Consider the following 17,056-nt stretch of genomic DNA (forward strand, 5'->3'; position numbering starts at 1 on the left):
TAGTTTAAAAAAAATGAGCAGCAATTTTGCACAAAAAAAGAAAAACAGACTTCCAGTATAGCTATATAATGACTATACAATGGTATATAAGCCCAGATACTTTGCCATAGTTCTAGCTATGACAAATTCTCATATTAAATATAAAGGATCATCTGTAATTTCATTGAATATACACTCAAATAGTATGAATTGTTTCCTGTCCAGAAAATTTTAAAGGAGATAAGTTACTCATGTTCATCAATAAATAGCTGGAATAAAATATCTGTCATTATTACAATCACATCCAATATATTAAATACATGTATAAATATAAATTCATTTTGGATACAATATTCATGATATTTCTAAATATAAGACTATTCCTACAATAAAAAGGACATTAATCCTGCTATTTGATTTTTAATTCCTGAGTCTTTTGATAAGGCTTACAATAAAAAGTTTTTGAAATAGTTCATTCTCAAGTTGTTTTTCCAAGGGAAGCAACTCTTAGAAAAAAGGATCAATAATGTAAGATTTCTTTGGTTTTTAAATTAAAGGATATGCAGTTATTCTTTATAATTAACCTGAATGAGATTAACATTATTTTTTTTTTTGTACAATGTAATTATGTTTTCCCTATAAATAGCACATCTTACAAATGCTAAATAAATTGAACATGCTTCAAACATTTAAATAATTATTTCAAAGATGTACAAATATTGATTTCTGTTTATTACTTTATATAAGGGTTAGAAGACATAAGCAAAATTATGGTGATATTTTCCAAAGTAAATTAAAATTTTACTCAAAATGAAGACAAGCAATAAAAGCACTGTTCCTTTGCTTTTTTGCTTTTTTTTTTGCTGTGCATGTACTAATTTTGTGTTTTGGATGGATACCAAAGATCTATCCTTTGTTGTTCTATTAAAGCTTTTAAGACTCATTACTTTGACAAGTCTTTCCCTTAACCATATAACTACAAAAAAATGGACCTAAATTTGAAGCATAAAAAAAGAAGAGAGAGCTACTATAAACAATCATCTTAGTCATAACCACATAGAAATAAGGGTGTAATGTTTACTTTTATCAAATAATGAAAAGATGGACCCAGGACCAATAAGACTTAGTGATATGTTCAACAAGTGTAAAATGATTTGTCAACATACAATTAACAATAATATAATTATTAAGTATTCCCCAATTTTACCAAAATATTTTTTTCATCACCAAACATTGTGCAATCTAGCCATACACCATGTGTCACTCTAATTCATAAAAAAACATGTTTGTTATTTAAAAAATTATTACACAAACAAAAAAAAACAAATAAAAATGCCATAAAAAAAATTCGACACTTACACTAAATTTAAAAATACCATTGCAAGTTCATTATTCTATTGAAGCTCATTGTACATAAATTGTACTAGTGGGTATGTGTTGTAATGTTACAGTCATACTATCTTATTGTAAAGGATGGTCAACTGCCTGTAATTTAGGGACATCATTTTGTCCAGTACTGAATCAGTCTGCAATTGACAAAGGAAAACAATTTGTTCTAAAAAGTGTGACATAACAGTATTAAATCGTTAATCTGCAAATGACTATTGAATATATGTTAATCAAATATAGATATAGGAAAGTTAGACAAAAGATACCAGAGGGACAGTCAAACTCATAAATCGAAAATAAACTGACAACACCATGGCTAACAATGTGGTATGAGTGCCACTGTGCCAATGAGACAACTCTCCATCCAAGTCACAATTTATAAAAGTAAACCATTGTAGGTCAAGGTACGGCCTTCAACATGGAGCCTAGGCTCATACCGAACATTAAGCTATAAAGGGCATCAAAAATTACTAGTGTAAAACCATTCAAACGGGAAACCCAAAGGTCTAATCTATATAAAAGATGAGAAAAGAACCTAGTTCAATCTTCCCTTAAAAATAGTTGGAAAAAATAACACTTCATTCACTTGACTGTAATCAAATCACAATGATTTTTTCAATGGTATTTTTAAAACTAGTGTATTTGTATAACAAATGCAATGTTTCTAGAATAACACTTTCATTATCATTTCATCAATTCATTATTCAAAATTCATAACATAAGCACTTGGTCATTATATAATAAAAATACACTAAATTAAAGAGTATTATACAAATTAAATTTCATTGATGCTTTTTAAACATAGCATGGCATTTTGTCTTTTTTTATGGTTCACAACTGTGCCTATCAAATAAAATTATTCATCAACAAGAGGCTGTCACAACGACAGCAAACCGGATTTATTTACATTTATTTGTGTCCTGGCAATATCACAAGAACCATTACTGATGAATGGTGAAAGTGAAAATCATCAATATCAAATTTGACCTCTATTTTGTCATCAGTATCAACATTTTGAAATAATAATATTTGAAAAGCTTAGATTGAATGGTTCATGAGTAAATGCAACAACGTGAATGGAAACGCCATTTTACGATCTTTTAAGAACCATAATTCCTGAACAGTAAAAGTCAAAATCATCATTATGGAACTTGACCTCTATTTTGTCATCAGTAACAACATATTAAAATTTCAAAAGCTTTGGTTGAATGGTTCATGAGAAAATGCACGGACAAGACGGGAAACACCATTTTTCAATCTTTCAAGAACCATAACTCCTGAACGGTAAAAGTCAAAATCGTCATTATTGACCTTGACCTCCATTTTGTCATCAGTAACAGCATATTAAAATTTCGCAAGCTTTGGTAGAACAGTTCATGCATAAATGCACGGACACGACTGGAAACTCCATTTTTCAATCTTTCAAGAACCATAACTCCTGAACGGTAAAAGTCAAAATTGTCATTATTGAACTTGACCTCCATTCTGTCATCAGTAACAACATATTAAAATTTGGGAAGCTTTGGTAGAACAGTTCATGAGTAAATGCACGGACACGACTGAAAACTCCATTTTTCAATCTTTCAAGAACCATAACTCCTGAACGGTAAAAGTCAAAATCGCCATTATTGAACTTGACCTCTGTATAGTTGTCAGTAATAACATATTAAAATTTTAAAAGCTTTGGTTGAACAGTTCATGAGTTAATGCACGGACAACATTTGATTGCTGCCTTTCAAGAACCATAACTCCTGAACGGTAAAAGTCAAAATCGCCATTATTGAACTTGACCTTCGTATAGTTGTCAGTAATAACATATTAAAATTTTAAAAGCTTTGGTAGAACGGTTCATGAGTTAATGCACGGACAACATTTGATTGCCGCCCGCCCGCCCGCCCGACCGCCCGGCGTACATCCCCAAATCAATAACCAACATTTTTGTCACAAAAATACGGTTAAAAAGGCAGAGTTAAATTAATTTGAGATTCTAACACACATAAAGTAAAGCTGTTTAAGAAGCATCTGTTCTGAATTAACTTAAAAATACAACATCTATAAAATTATTTTGGCATGCAAATAATTCCACTTCATTTATCTCTGATTTTCAGAATTTTATAAAATAAAAAGGCAAAAAATAGTGAAACTAAGTGTCAGGAGTTGAGAATAAACATTCAAATTCATGTTGAAATAAGGTACTGCTACCATAATGCTAGCTGGTACATTTGAATACTGAAACTATAAATCTCAAATTCCTGAGAAATCAAATAACTCAAATATGGCATTATAAAAATCTCTTTGCACTCCAGTCTTAAGACTGTACAAAATAGAAATTTTCACTAAATTATTTCCTTAATAATAAGGCTTTAAAAATATGCCATAACAAGTACAAAAATTTCCATTAAATTACAATATTTACATTGTATCACTTCTATTTCTAAAAATAAACAGTACACTAGATAGAAATATATTGTTATATACTGATGAAAGATAACAATAAAAGTTGAGACCAATAAATAAATGTAAAGAGTACAAGGCGTACAGTCAAAATAAGTTTTTTTTTTTTTTTTATATCAGGCTACAGGACCTTCAGATTTTCAATTTTTACAAGAGTCAAAGACTAACAAATCTTTTACCCTTTTCATTTTCACAAAATTTTAATACACACTTTTTTCCCTACTTCAAACAGATCCCTTAAAAATTTGCAGTACATAAACCTTAAATAGTACATAATTTGAAGTGAAGTTCCCACCCTTCTTTTTTCTATTTCTTTAAGCTTGATCTACTCATGCCTTTCATCCCATGGTAAAAATATATTGTAGTCTTATGGCTACTCAACTCTTTTTTTTTATTAAATCTTTTGATTAAAATTCATCATGTTCTTGCATTAAAGTTGAAATGTTTATAACTAACAAATATTATTACAATATATTCATCAGATGTTTTTGTTAATAAAATCGTTCTTTTAGTCATCCACAAAGGACCAGCTACTGGCAACTGATGGGGACGGACTGTAATTATCTTCTCCCATAGCTTCTCTTCTGCTGAAAACTGCCTGTAAAGACACAAATATAAATTAGTTAATCGAAAATTGGAATATATTAAACTCTGGGAAAATCTTTATTTGATGAATACAAATATTAATTTTGATGAATGCAATACAAGTATGAGTGTTCTAGCAGCCTAATAGCTAACCAAGTTTTTACTGCAATGAAATTATTCTTACATGCATTAGATAAAATTTATCACCTTTAAATGAGGTATTTTTAAGAATTGTAGGTCTAAGAAATATCTTGAGTTTGTCACTGTTTCGTAATTTTATTTCTACATCATTAAGTATCAATGTATTTCTACTTCAGTACCATATATAAACATGCACACAAGTATAACATTGGGAAAAGTCTTTACTAAAGTCCTAAATCATTTGCATATATATGAATAAATACAAAAAATTAAGTCAGAGCTTTTGATTCTTACAAAAATCTGTATATGCAAATTGATTAAAAATGTGCACTTCATTCCACATTGGGATTCGTGGTTCACTTATATCCATGAAATCCTACATAATTGGTTTCCCATAAATTATAATGAATCAACAGTAAATTCATTTTTTTCAAGCGCATTCCCAACACTACCTCTTGCAGAAAGCCTCTGTCGTTTTTGGATACAAGTAATTTAAAAGCATTCCAAAATAGTTCATTGAAGTTACCGTATTTAGACATGTTTAGTGCGCAGTTGTGCATAATATGCACTCTTTTCATCCCTCAAAAATTGTGGACATTTTGCTGTTGAAAACAATAGAAAAATATACAAAATTACTTCTCTCCTGGTAACTTTGATAAAATATCATAAATTTTCATTTGAGTTTTAACTGCTTATAGGTGTATTTTGTGCATCATCTGGATTTTTAAGATACATCAGGTGCAGTCCAATTCATGCAAAGGCATTAACAAACATGAGCTGGTGGGGATCTAAGGTAGCTAAGGTATTAATAAAATCTAATAGCTGAAACATGTTTAAAAAATTGTAACTGAAAACAGTTATATGAATATGACACACTCTTGGAAAAATCTCCACAAAAAAAAACAAAAAAATGTGCAGTCAATTTTAAGATTATAAAATGTAGCAATAAATATTACATGAAATTACACTATTATCATGATCAAAGACCAACAATAGCCAAAAAATTGATTGCATTCATTCCTTTCTTTAAATCTGTTCATTTGTACACTGGTAAAATCTCTCACAAAGTTAAGATAAATGTATAAAGCAATGTGACAGGTGCCACATGTGGAGGAGGAAAAACAAAACTTTGGCAGTAACATACTTTTTTTGATTTTTGGTTGGTTCCTCTGTCTTTTTGTCTTTTGTTCATTAAATGATTTGTTATAGGTATATGTGCTTTTGTTATTTTTGGGGTGGGCCATTTTTTTATTTACTGCTTTAAAGATAGCATCCCGACCTCCAACCGAAGTATCTTATCTTTGAATTTTATCCACTGATCTAGTAGTAACAAACCAGATTTCCTTTTTCTTTGTGAAAATAAGACAATGTGGTAGGATTGCCGATGACACAACTATCCAAAAGAGACCAAAATCTTACAAGTTTTAAAAACTATATGTCACCATACCATATTTACTACTCATTCCAATTGTGACTTATTTTTCATCATATTTTACATGACATGAGCAGGCTGCAGCATACTGGGTACAATTTGAGGAGCAGAAACTGATTACTGTTCAATAACACCACAGGTTCACATCCTGTTTTAGTGTTCCTTAATTTTCAGTGTAAATATCTCATTTGTTGTTTTTTCTTTTTGAACCTTCTTTTTTCAGCTGACTGTCTATTCCTTTATATATGAAGGTACCAATTTTGATTGAGAAAGGAGAAATTGTATTTTCATTGAAATTTTGATTTCGGTTTTACAAAAATCTGTATAAGAAAATTACTTAAATGTTCATGTAAGTCTATTAAAAATGTGCACTTTATTCCACATTGGGATTTGTGGTTAATCTCTATCCATGAAATCCTACATGATGGGTATTCCACAAATTATAATGAATCAACAGTAAATTCGTTTTTAATATCGTCGCTGTGCTTCTAAAATGTTGTAAATTAACCAATTTTTCAAGAAAAAAATATCTCACAAACAGGCTTTGAAAATTTTGGCAAAATGCATGGTTCCAAAATGTCGCATGTGAATTTGAACATTTTTGCAAATAGCAGTAAAATAAAATCTTTGACTTTTCTGGATTATCCAAGAACTTAAATTATTTTCACAGAAATAAAGAAATGTACAATTATTTTTTCCCCAAAGCCATTTTTCAACGATTTTCAAATTTTCATACAGCATTTTGGAAGCAAACTTTACAAACAACTGACATTGGCAATTTTGTAATATGTCTTATTTCCCACATTCTGGTTGGTCTAATTGTATGCTATTTTGTAATGCCAAAGATTTCCTCCAGCCAAGACCATTGGTGTCAAAAAGTATTTTTAGCCAAAAAAGTCATATACAACATTTTAGAAGCCCAGCGGTGATATATTTCCTCCAACTCTTATTACCTATTGCTTTTAGATTTAGTTAATTTTTGCAATTAAAGTATTATTAAACACACAAACTTAATTGAGTTTATGAATCAGTTAAGTCAAACAAAACACAATTTATTATACGTACATTCTTACACAAACTAGTGCATTAGAACTGTTACTTTTTACTTGAATGAAATATTCAGGACACAAGTTGTGATCTTATAGGCCATTTCTTGTATCATGTCTTTCCCCCGAAAATATCATCAATTTTTCATGCTTGTAAGACATAATAACCAGATAGAAGGCACATTGTATTACTGTTCTATCAAAGTTTCAAGCACTTTCAGAATTGTTCTTCTGCAGGGTAGTTTAGAAAGAATATATATGTTCGGTAAGTACATAATCTTAATTCACATACCACTTAAGGGAGGGTGACCAACTTATTAGACTTAAATTTTCCAAACATTTTGTGAAACTTTTTAACCCTTTTGCTCAACATGTATGTGTTGAAAGTGACAATGCCTACATTTTAATCATGTGATGATTGAATTCACATGACAGATTCAACTAACTACCATAACCCCGGAACTGGCCTATACATGTAGTTTCCTTGAAAAATGACACCTACCTTTTTTAACTTTTATGTGTTTAATTAAACATAAAAAAATGTGGCAAATATAGAAAAGCAGACTATATAATATCAGAATAATGAACTATTTGTAAATAATGTTTTCCTTTTCTTTTACAACAAATCCTATGAAACAATACCTGCAACCCAAGCTTTAGATAAATAAATATAATTTAAGTAGAAAAACTTTCATTTTAGCGAAATTTAATATACAGTCGAAATTATTGCACAAACATCAGCACAAAATAGCAGACATTGATCATGTGACAATATCTGAAATAATTCTCAGGAGAGAATCCTTTGGAAACCTTGGAAAGGGGACAAAGGGAAAAAATATACAGACAAATTAATTTCATGGACATAAAGCAGAACAAACGTTGATCACAATATCTGAATTATTTTCTCAGGAGGATCCAGCAACTATTGAAAGGAAATTAAATGGTCCTAACTTATTTCTGTTTTTTCATTGAGAGAGCTACAATCAAGTCTGATATGCAGCAAATCATGTGATATTAACATGCACTTAAAATCACAAAGGTCAAGGTTATTCACACATCAATCAAGCTCATGCTGATGTTTTACAAGTTCTTGTTATCTACATAGAAGGTAAGCACTCATGAGACTTAGCTTACCATTCTTATGTCAGTCCAGTTAGCCTGTATTTGAAATCATATGTAGAGCAACTAGCAAATAAATCTATCAAACATTTAAATTTAATTTTATATTCTATTTTTTTTTTTTTTTCGGCAAATTAAACATGTTAAATTAGTTCTTTTGCATTGATAAAATGACGTTTTAGAATATTGACGTGTTTCTCAATTGTAAATAAATTTTCAACAAAGTTTTGCATATAGATACAAAAAAAACAGTAAGTGTGCAATATTCCTTTGTAATATAAATCACAAGAAAATCATGCAATTTTTGGCATTTATTTAATTAATTGAACGATATCTATTTATATGTGCTTATAGGTATCCTTCATTCTCTGTTCATGAGTGAAAAAACACACTTATATAAAATCACACATTGAAATATTAAATAATATGAAGTATGTCTCCTACATTTCATACAAAGCTAGTAGTCTTATCAAATTAATTAAATACTAAATATGAATAATGTCCCCATTTCAAATGTAGATCTGTTATAGAGATGTACTTTCAAATTCTTCTGCCAAAAAGTTTCAATTGAAATTATTACTTAGTACATATAGCACTAAAATGATAATGATAAAAGTTTGTTTTTTTTCTCATAAAACTGGTAGTGAAAATAATTGTGGATGTAGAAACTTTAATATAGATTTGTCGTTGTCAAATTTAATACAAATGTACCCGTATTCATAAAGTAAACAATTATCTTTTATACTTTGCTGATCAAAAATTCCACTCGCTCTAGGATTACGGTAGACCCAATTTAATTTTTTCTTACTTTTTTTAGCTCGTTATTTTCTATTCTGTTTTACCCCATTTAGATCCTCCTGCCCTTTCTTGATGTATTCACCATTATACTTCAGAGAAAAAATTACTGTGTATATCTATGACCGTTAATATATTACTCACCCTTTTTAGAATATCTGCTATAGATGTGTATGTCTGTTTATTGACCTGTGAAAGATCTGTGAGCTGGTTTGGATGTGGCTTAGATATTGATTGTAAGACTTCCTTTTGATCCCTTAATTCTGCTGATTTCACCATTATTGGATCGTCTCCCTTTGCTGCTAGATTGGATTTAGTTGAATTTGAAGGTGTTGCCTCATGGCTGGAATGCTTTGCTTCAGGAATCCCCAGCCTCTTTTTTATATTAGAATTAGTTGTCTCCCATACTGCAGCATCCTGTTCTGGCAAAGGTGGAGCTGGTGGAGGAGTCAATTCCATTGATGGTATAGGTGGAGCTGGTGGAGGAGTCAATTCCATTGTTGGTATAGGTGGAGCTGGTGGAATGGGTGGATCATCAGAAATGAAATTATGTGGTGGATCGTCAGGTAGCAAAATTGGAGGGGGATGTGAGGGCAAACTTGATGTTGATATTTTACGTTGCTTTTGCTTTGCATCAGTCATGACTGGTTTCGCTTCAACCCAAGCCTCTATACTTTTACGGTTTTTAGGATTTGTCTGATTTTCTGAACAGTTCTCATTACTGACAGTAAGATTTTCATTTGCTGCTGTTTTCTTGTCGGGTACTGATTTTGCTTTCTTTTTTGGCTTGGATTTCCCACTTTCTTTTGCATTTTTCTTTCCCTTTTCTTTATCATCTTCTTTTGTTTGTTCTGTTTTCCCCTTTTCTTTTCTTTTTAATTTTTTTGTCGAAAATTGTGCTATTTCATTATTTAACGACATTCTCAAATCTGGCAAGTTTTTGACACTATCATTTTTACCCGTATTTGAATTTTCTGGCAATGATTTAGCACTATTATTAGTGTCTTCCTTCCTGTCAACTTTTTCAGTTTTACTCTTTGACATTGAACAAGATTTCTCACTATCTTGATCACTTTCAACTTTAGTTCCACTAAAATTAGCCTCACTTTCAATCTTCTTCAGATTAGTCATGTGAACAATATCGTCTGTTATACTGTCATTAAGGTCAAGGCTATCAACAGACAGATTGTCAAGGTCATCCTTTATGTCTATGTTTTCAATGGAATCTTTATCACTAGTATTATCCTTCTCTAAAATATTATCCTTCATCTCATTCCCATTGGCCGAATTTTTCTCCATGTTTTCATTTCCCTTTTTCCCACTTCTGAGCTTCGTATGAAGTTGCTTTATTTCTTCAACATGTCCAGTTTTTTCACTTCGTAATTTTGTGTGTAAACTTTTCATTTCTGTCAGTAAATTTTGTTGAGGACCTTTTTTCTTACCATTTGACTTATCTTTTGAACTAAGTTTGGATTTGACCTCAATCTCAGTTTGAACTTTTTCTTCAGTGTCAACTGTGTTAATTTTTCCAGAATCAAAGTCAGTTTGCAACAAATCTAAAAACTTCTGTTCAGCATCTCTATTCTTAGAAATGAAGTTTTCATCTTCGGAACTTTCATTTGCTCGAACCTTAGCAGATTTTTGAGAATTTGTATCCTTTGAATCAACATATGCTGAAACTGGATTTTTCTTCCCATCTTTTTTGAACAGTTTTCCTGAATTTCTTATTTCATCCATCACATTGGCATGAATTGTCTTTCTTGGGGTGGAATCTTTCTTCATGTCATCATTTGACTTTTTGATAAAAGATTCGTAAATAATACTGTCATGTGACTTCCTTGGGGTGGAATCTTTTCTTAAGACATCATGTGACTTTCTTAGAGGAGATTCATCAATGAAACTGTCATGTGACTTCCTTGGAGTAATATCTTTCTTCAAGACATCATGTGACTTTCTGAGAGGAGATTCATCAATGAAGCTGTCATGTGACTTCCTTGGTGTAAAATCTTTCTTCAAGACATCATGTGAATTTCTGAGAGGAGATTCATCAATGATACTGTCATGTGACTTCCTTGGGGTGGAATCTTTCTTCAAGACATCATGTGACTTTCTGAGAGGAGATTCATCAATGATACTATCATGTGACTTCCTTGGGGTGGAATCTTTCTTTAAGACATCATGTGACTTTCTCAAAGACATTTCCTCCATCATACTTGCATGCAATGATCTCGGAGTTGAATCTTTCTTCCATTTATCATGTGACAGTCTTGGTGAAGAATCTTCAATCAAACTATCATGTGACTTCCTAAGGAGGGAACTTTCGTCATGTGACTTTCTTGGTGTAGATTCTTTCTTTAAGTGATCATGTGACCTCTTAGATGATGGATCAGTTTTAGAATAAGCTTTTGAATTAAGCATTTCCTTCAAAGCAGCATCATGTGATTTTCTCATCGATGAATCAGTTACATCTGATTGTTGGTTTTCCATGTCATGTGACTTTCCTCCAGTGGAATCATGTGAGATTCCAGTAGTACTTTTCAGATCTTTTTCCTCATTTTCTTGTTTTGCCATAAACCTCTGTGGTGTTTCTTTTTCTAGATTGGATTTTGATTTTCTTATCTCCTGCAGGAGTATGTCATGTGACTTTCTTACTGCAGAATCATGTGACTTTCCTACTATGGAATCATGCGACTTTCCAGTTGATTGATTTTTGTCAGAGGATGACTTTGTTGAGTTCAAAACTTCATGATCAAAACGTTGATCTGACTTCCTCAAATCAGCCAGAGGGGACTTAGATCTTGGAATACTAGCAATTGTTTCAATTACAGCTCCTGTTTGGTCAGACTTTTCAGAATCAGTGTAAAGAAAATCTTTCATATTATCTGAATATTTACTCCTCACCGGACTTCTAATTGTTGGTGATAAAATTTCACATGACGTTTTTAGATAGTTTAAGTATTCAGCGGTTGTGTCTTCCCCATGTGCAGAATTTTTGAAATCTCTCAAAGATGTCTGACTTTTCTGGAAAAATTTCTCATCTTGATTTTGTTCATTTTGAAAATCTTCCATAAAATTGGTATTAAATTTAAAATCAAAACTATCTCTAACATCTTCCGTTTCTCCAATTTCTTCCTCAATAGAATCACCAACATTTTTCTCGTCATCAAACTTTTTATTCCTAGTTGAAGAAAATGGTGAATCAAATGATTTTCTGGTGAGAATAGATTCCCCAGAATTCCTTGCTTTATCATATGAATGTCTATTTGACGATGATATCATGTCCTGTGACCTTCTTGTCGTGGTTGTCAGACTTTTTTGAGGTTCCCTAGATTGAACTGAAAAGTTATAAGACTCCCTGGCTGAGTTGCTAGGATACCTATTCTGATCATTTGATTGGTTTATGTAAACATGTGATTCTCTTGTCAAGTCATGTGATGCCATTATAGCATCATTTGAATGTCTTATATCTTGCATCATGGTCTTCACATTTTCTAGATCCACAGTGTTGTTGACTAGGCTGATAATGGTTCTGGCTGACTGTACATCTTCTAATGCTTCATTTGGTACGCCTGCTTCTTTGAAAAGAGCTCTCCAGTCAGGAGGAAATGCTAACTTATCAAGTTGTAAAATGATGTCCTACAAAATCAAATTAATTAAAATTGTCAAGACTTTTCTTAGTTGATTCAGAAAAACTAATTTCAAAATGAATGCAAAATGGTGGCTCAAATTCAATTTCATCAAATCTTGTACAATGTGTAATTTTAAGATTTACAAATAAAGCATTATAGATTTATTATTATTCTTACTATAATTTTTGTGGGTATGGTGAGATCATATGTTTTCATACGTCATATGGATTTGTACTATGCAGGCTTTTCAATGGAAATTGTGACGTCACAATGCTTTCTTAAGGTGGTACCTAACACTACAGGGAGATAACTCTGTAAAGTCAGCTAAACGTTTTAACTGCGTTGTGTTATATAAGGAATATTAAACTTCTCAATGATCAAAATTGGTGTTTGTCAAATTGCTATATAACCAGTGTATTTCTTCTGACAAAATGGTTGGTTCAAAAAATTTTAAACTTTTATATTTTTATTAAAGTCTCAAAGTAAATACTTCGACAAAATTTTATGAAAATTAAACGAGCCAAATTAATTTTAGTGAAAGTGTTGGGTACCACCTTAACAGTATGAAAACCAATAGGACAAGGATACAGGTAAACAAGAAACTTAAATAAATGTGCAAAAAGGTATCAGCTTTTTCAAGAGTTGTACAAAGACTTTCTTAAACCCACTAATATAAAAAAAAATCCTCAATCCCCAACCAGTGGTATTCACGTAAAAAATATGAACTAACAGCTCTCATATATATTCTAAGATTATGTGTATGGACTGTCATGATTTGTGAAAAGGTATGAAGATTCTTCTTTAAATCTTTAATATCAGTGTAAGCACTTGTATACAAGTGATAAAAATAGCACAGGAAAATACAAAGTTGAGCTCATGAATGAAGAAGGACCCTTAAATGTCAGGATTTGATATTTAATTTCTAAAGAAAAAGTGTGACTAAAATTTCATCCGGACATGCTGATGTACACCAGTAAACGATACTTCAGATTAACTTCATAAATATGCAGCAACGTCTAGTCTGATGGTTGACATGAATTCATCATCCTTTAAAGAACTACCATTGTTGACAAATTTATATAAACATTGCTGGCAAGATATATTCCAGAATATGCATACGCTGATTAAGATAATAACACAATGTTGACTTCTGTACCCCTAATTGTGACATTTTTACCTAGTGTGTCTGTTTTGTTCATGCATAGTTTTAAAATATAATGAAATTTGATGCGACTGTCAAGCAGTCAGGGGTACTACTTGTACAAGTAATTTTTATTTACTGGAAGAAGAAAATTTTAATATACTCATATAAGTAAATTTTTAGGATACTTATACAAGTGAATTTTATTTACTTGTATAGGTTAAAAAAAATTGGACAAGTTATGTCCCTTAGATATTTAGAATTTTTTACTTATATAAGTGAAAAAGTCATCCTATCTTCTTTTCTTAAATTCTTAGGATTCCCTTGCTCTAATAGAATTTTAAATTGTCTGCCCTTTGCAGATGTCTTTTCTTATCATTTAAGTGTAGTTTCATGGACAATGAAAATTGCATTTATCTGTTATCTTCAGAACACTACTCATTTACAAGCCCCCCAAGGAGCAATTTGTGAATGCCTTGCGCAAATACTTAAGTTCTTTGTGCAATCAGTTTCTTTGTTGAATTAATGAGATGATTGTTGAACTCTAATAAAAAATTATGAGCTAACCTGGGCAAAATCATTAAAGGCATGTTTTTACATTTCAAAACTTAAGATTGTGGAATTGTAAAAAAAAATCACTTTATACAAGTAAATTTTTGAGAAAATTAAGGGGAGATCATTCAAAAATTATAATTCACTTATAAAAGTATATATTTTTTACCTCTTCAAGTAAAAACAATTACTTATACAAGTAGTACCCCTGACTGACAAGTGAGAGGTTTAGCTAGCTATAAAACCAAGTTTAATCCACAACTTATTACATAAGAAAATGCCTGTACAAGTAGTACCCCTGACTGACAAGTGAGAGGTTTAGGTAGCTATAAAACCAAGTTTAATCCACCACTTATTACATAAGAAAATGCCTGTACCAAGTCAGGAATATGACATATGTTATCCATTCGTTTGATGAGTTTGATTTTGCCATTTGATTAGGATCTTTCCTTTTTGAAGTTTTGTATTTTTGTGATTTTACTTTTTGTTACTAAATAATTTGCTAATTTTTAATGCTGTTTTTTTTAAATTGTTAAAATTGTTTAAAATGTATAGTTTACTTTAAATGCAGGTCTTTTTGCAGGATTTTGATCCCAACATCTCTTTATCAATGATGACAGATCTGGTGGACTATTCGTAGAAATTTCTGGTCTCTTGTTCAACCTCACTCTTTCTAAGATCTAAAAAAATTAGAAATAATGACTTTTTTTTCAGATAATTTAATGAGGTTTTTATTCATGCAAATAATGACACTGATTAAGTGTGGCAATAATAAGAACTTGCATTCTGATATCAGATAGATATATGTGTATGCAGCTTTTCATGAAATAGCAATAATCTATCTCTCATTTTTGTTAATTTTTCAAAATCAAAATAATAATATAAACATACAATCATTTACAGTAATCAATTTGACAAAAGTAATTGTCATCAATCTCTAAGTCTAAACAGTCCAAGGGAGATAATCTTTTTTTCTTCATTTAGATTGATGCACTGTATTATTCAAACTAGTGTTAGATTGATGAATTACATTGTTGGTGGTATGCACCAATTTCAGCAAGAATACAAAGCACAAATAGGTCTAATGGGATTCATTTAAATAAGCAACAAACATCCTATATAATCTAAAAATAATACTGTGGATTTAATATTATTCGTTGGATACCAATTATCAAGAAATCAATTATTCACAAAAATACAACTTTTCCATGATCCACAAATATTGGTCTTCACAAAAATTAGTGGCCTGATTAACACTTCTTTTCTGCTCCATATAATAATGTTATAACTGAGCTCAAACAAATCGCATGCAAAATTAATTCATCATGAATACACCCTGCATGAAATAAAAGCATATAGAGTAAAATTGACACTTACCTGAAACACAGAACAACCATCATAAGGATGGCTCCTTGTTAACATTTCCCACAGGATAATGCCAAAGCTATAAACATCTGCTTTTGTTGTTATCTCCCCTGTTTCCAATAATTCTGGTGCCATCCAAGTTGGCGAGCTGCACATGCTTTTCTTTTTTGATAATTTTGATGCTTTTAAATCAGCATCATGTCTGAAAACAAAATAATAATTTAAAAATTAGATGTGGTATTATGGTTGCCAAAAGATAACTATCCATAGACCAAGGAACAAAGATTTAAACTAATTTGTAATTTAGTAAAGAATAAAAGACAATATAAATGCAATATACATATATTAAAACAGCCTTAAAAATCTTAAAAATTGTTGGAAAATTAGTTCATGCAGAACAAAATCCTAGGTATCATTTTACAGTTGTGAACCAAAAGTCAGCTCAATATCTACAAGAATATTGAGACAGAATTTTAAGTTATTTCATGAAATGTGGAAAACTTTTTTTTTGGTGTCAAACTTGAATATCAAAATCAAAAGCAGTGGCGGATCCAGGGGGGGGGGGGGGGGGTGTTCCGGGGGTGCGCACCCCCCCTTTATTTTTGCCGATCAATGCATTTGTATCGGGACATATGTTTTGCACCCCCCCTTTGCCCTGGGTGCCCTGGGTTAGCACCCCCCCTTTCGAAAATTCCTGCATCCGCCCCTGAAAAGGCATAATGAAAGTCACTGATGGAGCAGGAAAATATAATATCTATGTATATGCAAGTTTTAAGGAATCCAAGAAAATTGATAAAAAAATGAAAATAAATGAATCCACAGTATAAAATTAAATGTTTGGAGGAAAATATAAAATTAAAGATAACAAATGTTAATATTTTCAAGTTTTACCTAAATTTAGAAAATCCAAAGTCTGCTATCTTAGCTCTGCCACTACTATCCAGAAGGACATTCATAGACTTGAGGTCAAGATGTAGGACTTGTGGTTTGTGTTGATGCAGGTAATTCATTCCTAGAGCGATATCATGTGCAACTCCATAATATTCAGCATGATCCATCGACTCACTGAAAATAATTATTTTGGTGTAATGTATTTGATATTACAAATTTATTGTGAAAAGGAACAAAAATTGTATCTTTCAATAATTTACTTTATTTGAATTTGTCTTTGTCAAGAAACAGTACATAATCACTACAGCTATATCATTCTTGATATGTGTTCAAATAACAAAAATGGTAACACAAAAAAAACCAAGTGGGAAATATGACTACTAAAATTGAAAATTGAAAAGAAAGAATGTGTTTAAGAGTCAACAATCCAACCAAAAAGCAGAAAATACCTGAAGGTCACCAATTGGACTTTCACACAGCGAGAAAATTCTGCACCTGGATGCAGACATCAGTTGATCCCTATTCAATGAATGTAAGA

General features: G+C 31.2%; 1 protein-coding gene across 2 annotated transcripts in view; it reads right to left on the reverse strand.

The window, feature by feature from the left end:
* Window positions 1-4,196: 4,196 nt before the first annotated feature.
* LOC139486418 (uncharacterized) overlaps window positions 4,197-17,056 on the reverse strand; it is a 28,925-nt gene continuing 16,065 nt past the window's right edge. Inside the window, exons 13-18 of one of the 2 annotated variants that reach the window (XM_071271289.1) lie at window positions 16,519-16,692; window positions 15,640-15,829; window positions 14,823-14,942; window positions 9,085-12,576; window positions 8,161-8,184; window positions 4,197-4,420 (exon numbers count right to left, since the gene is read on the reverse strand). In XM_071271289.1, coding sequence (XP_071127390.1) covers window positions 4,331-4,420; window positions 8,161-8,184; window positions 9,085-12,576; window positions 14,823-14,942; window positions 15,640-15,829; window positions 16,519-16,692 — 4,090 coding nt within the window. In that variant the 3' untranslated portion in view covers window positions 4,197-4,330. The remainder of the gene's footprint in view (window positions 4,421-8,160; window positions 8,185-9,084; window positions 12,577-14,822; window positions 14,943-15,639; window positions 15,830-16,518; window positions 16,693-17,056) is intronic. The other variant, XM_071271290.1, reaches the window with a different exon arrangement.

The sequence above is a fragment of the Mytilus edulis genome, chromosome 8, assembly GCF_963676685.1.
Source record: "Mytilus edulis chromosome 8, xbMytEdul2.2, whole genome shotgun sequence".
In the NCBI taxonomy this organism is placed as follows: Eukaryota; Metazoa; Mollusca; class Bivalvia; order Mytilida; family Mytilidae; genus Mytilus; species Mytilus edulis.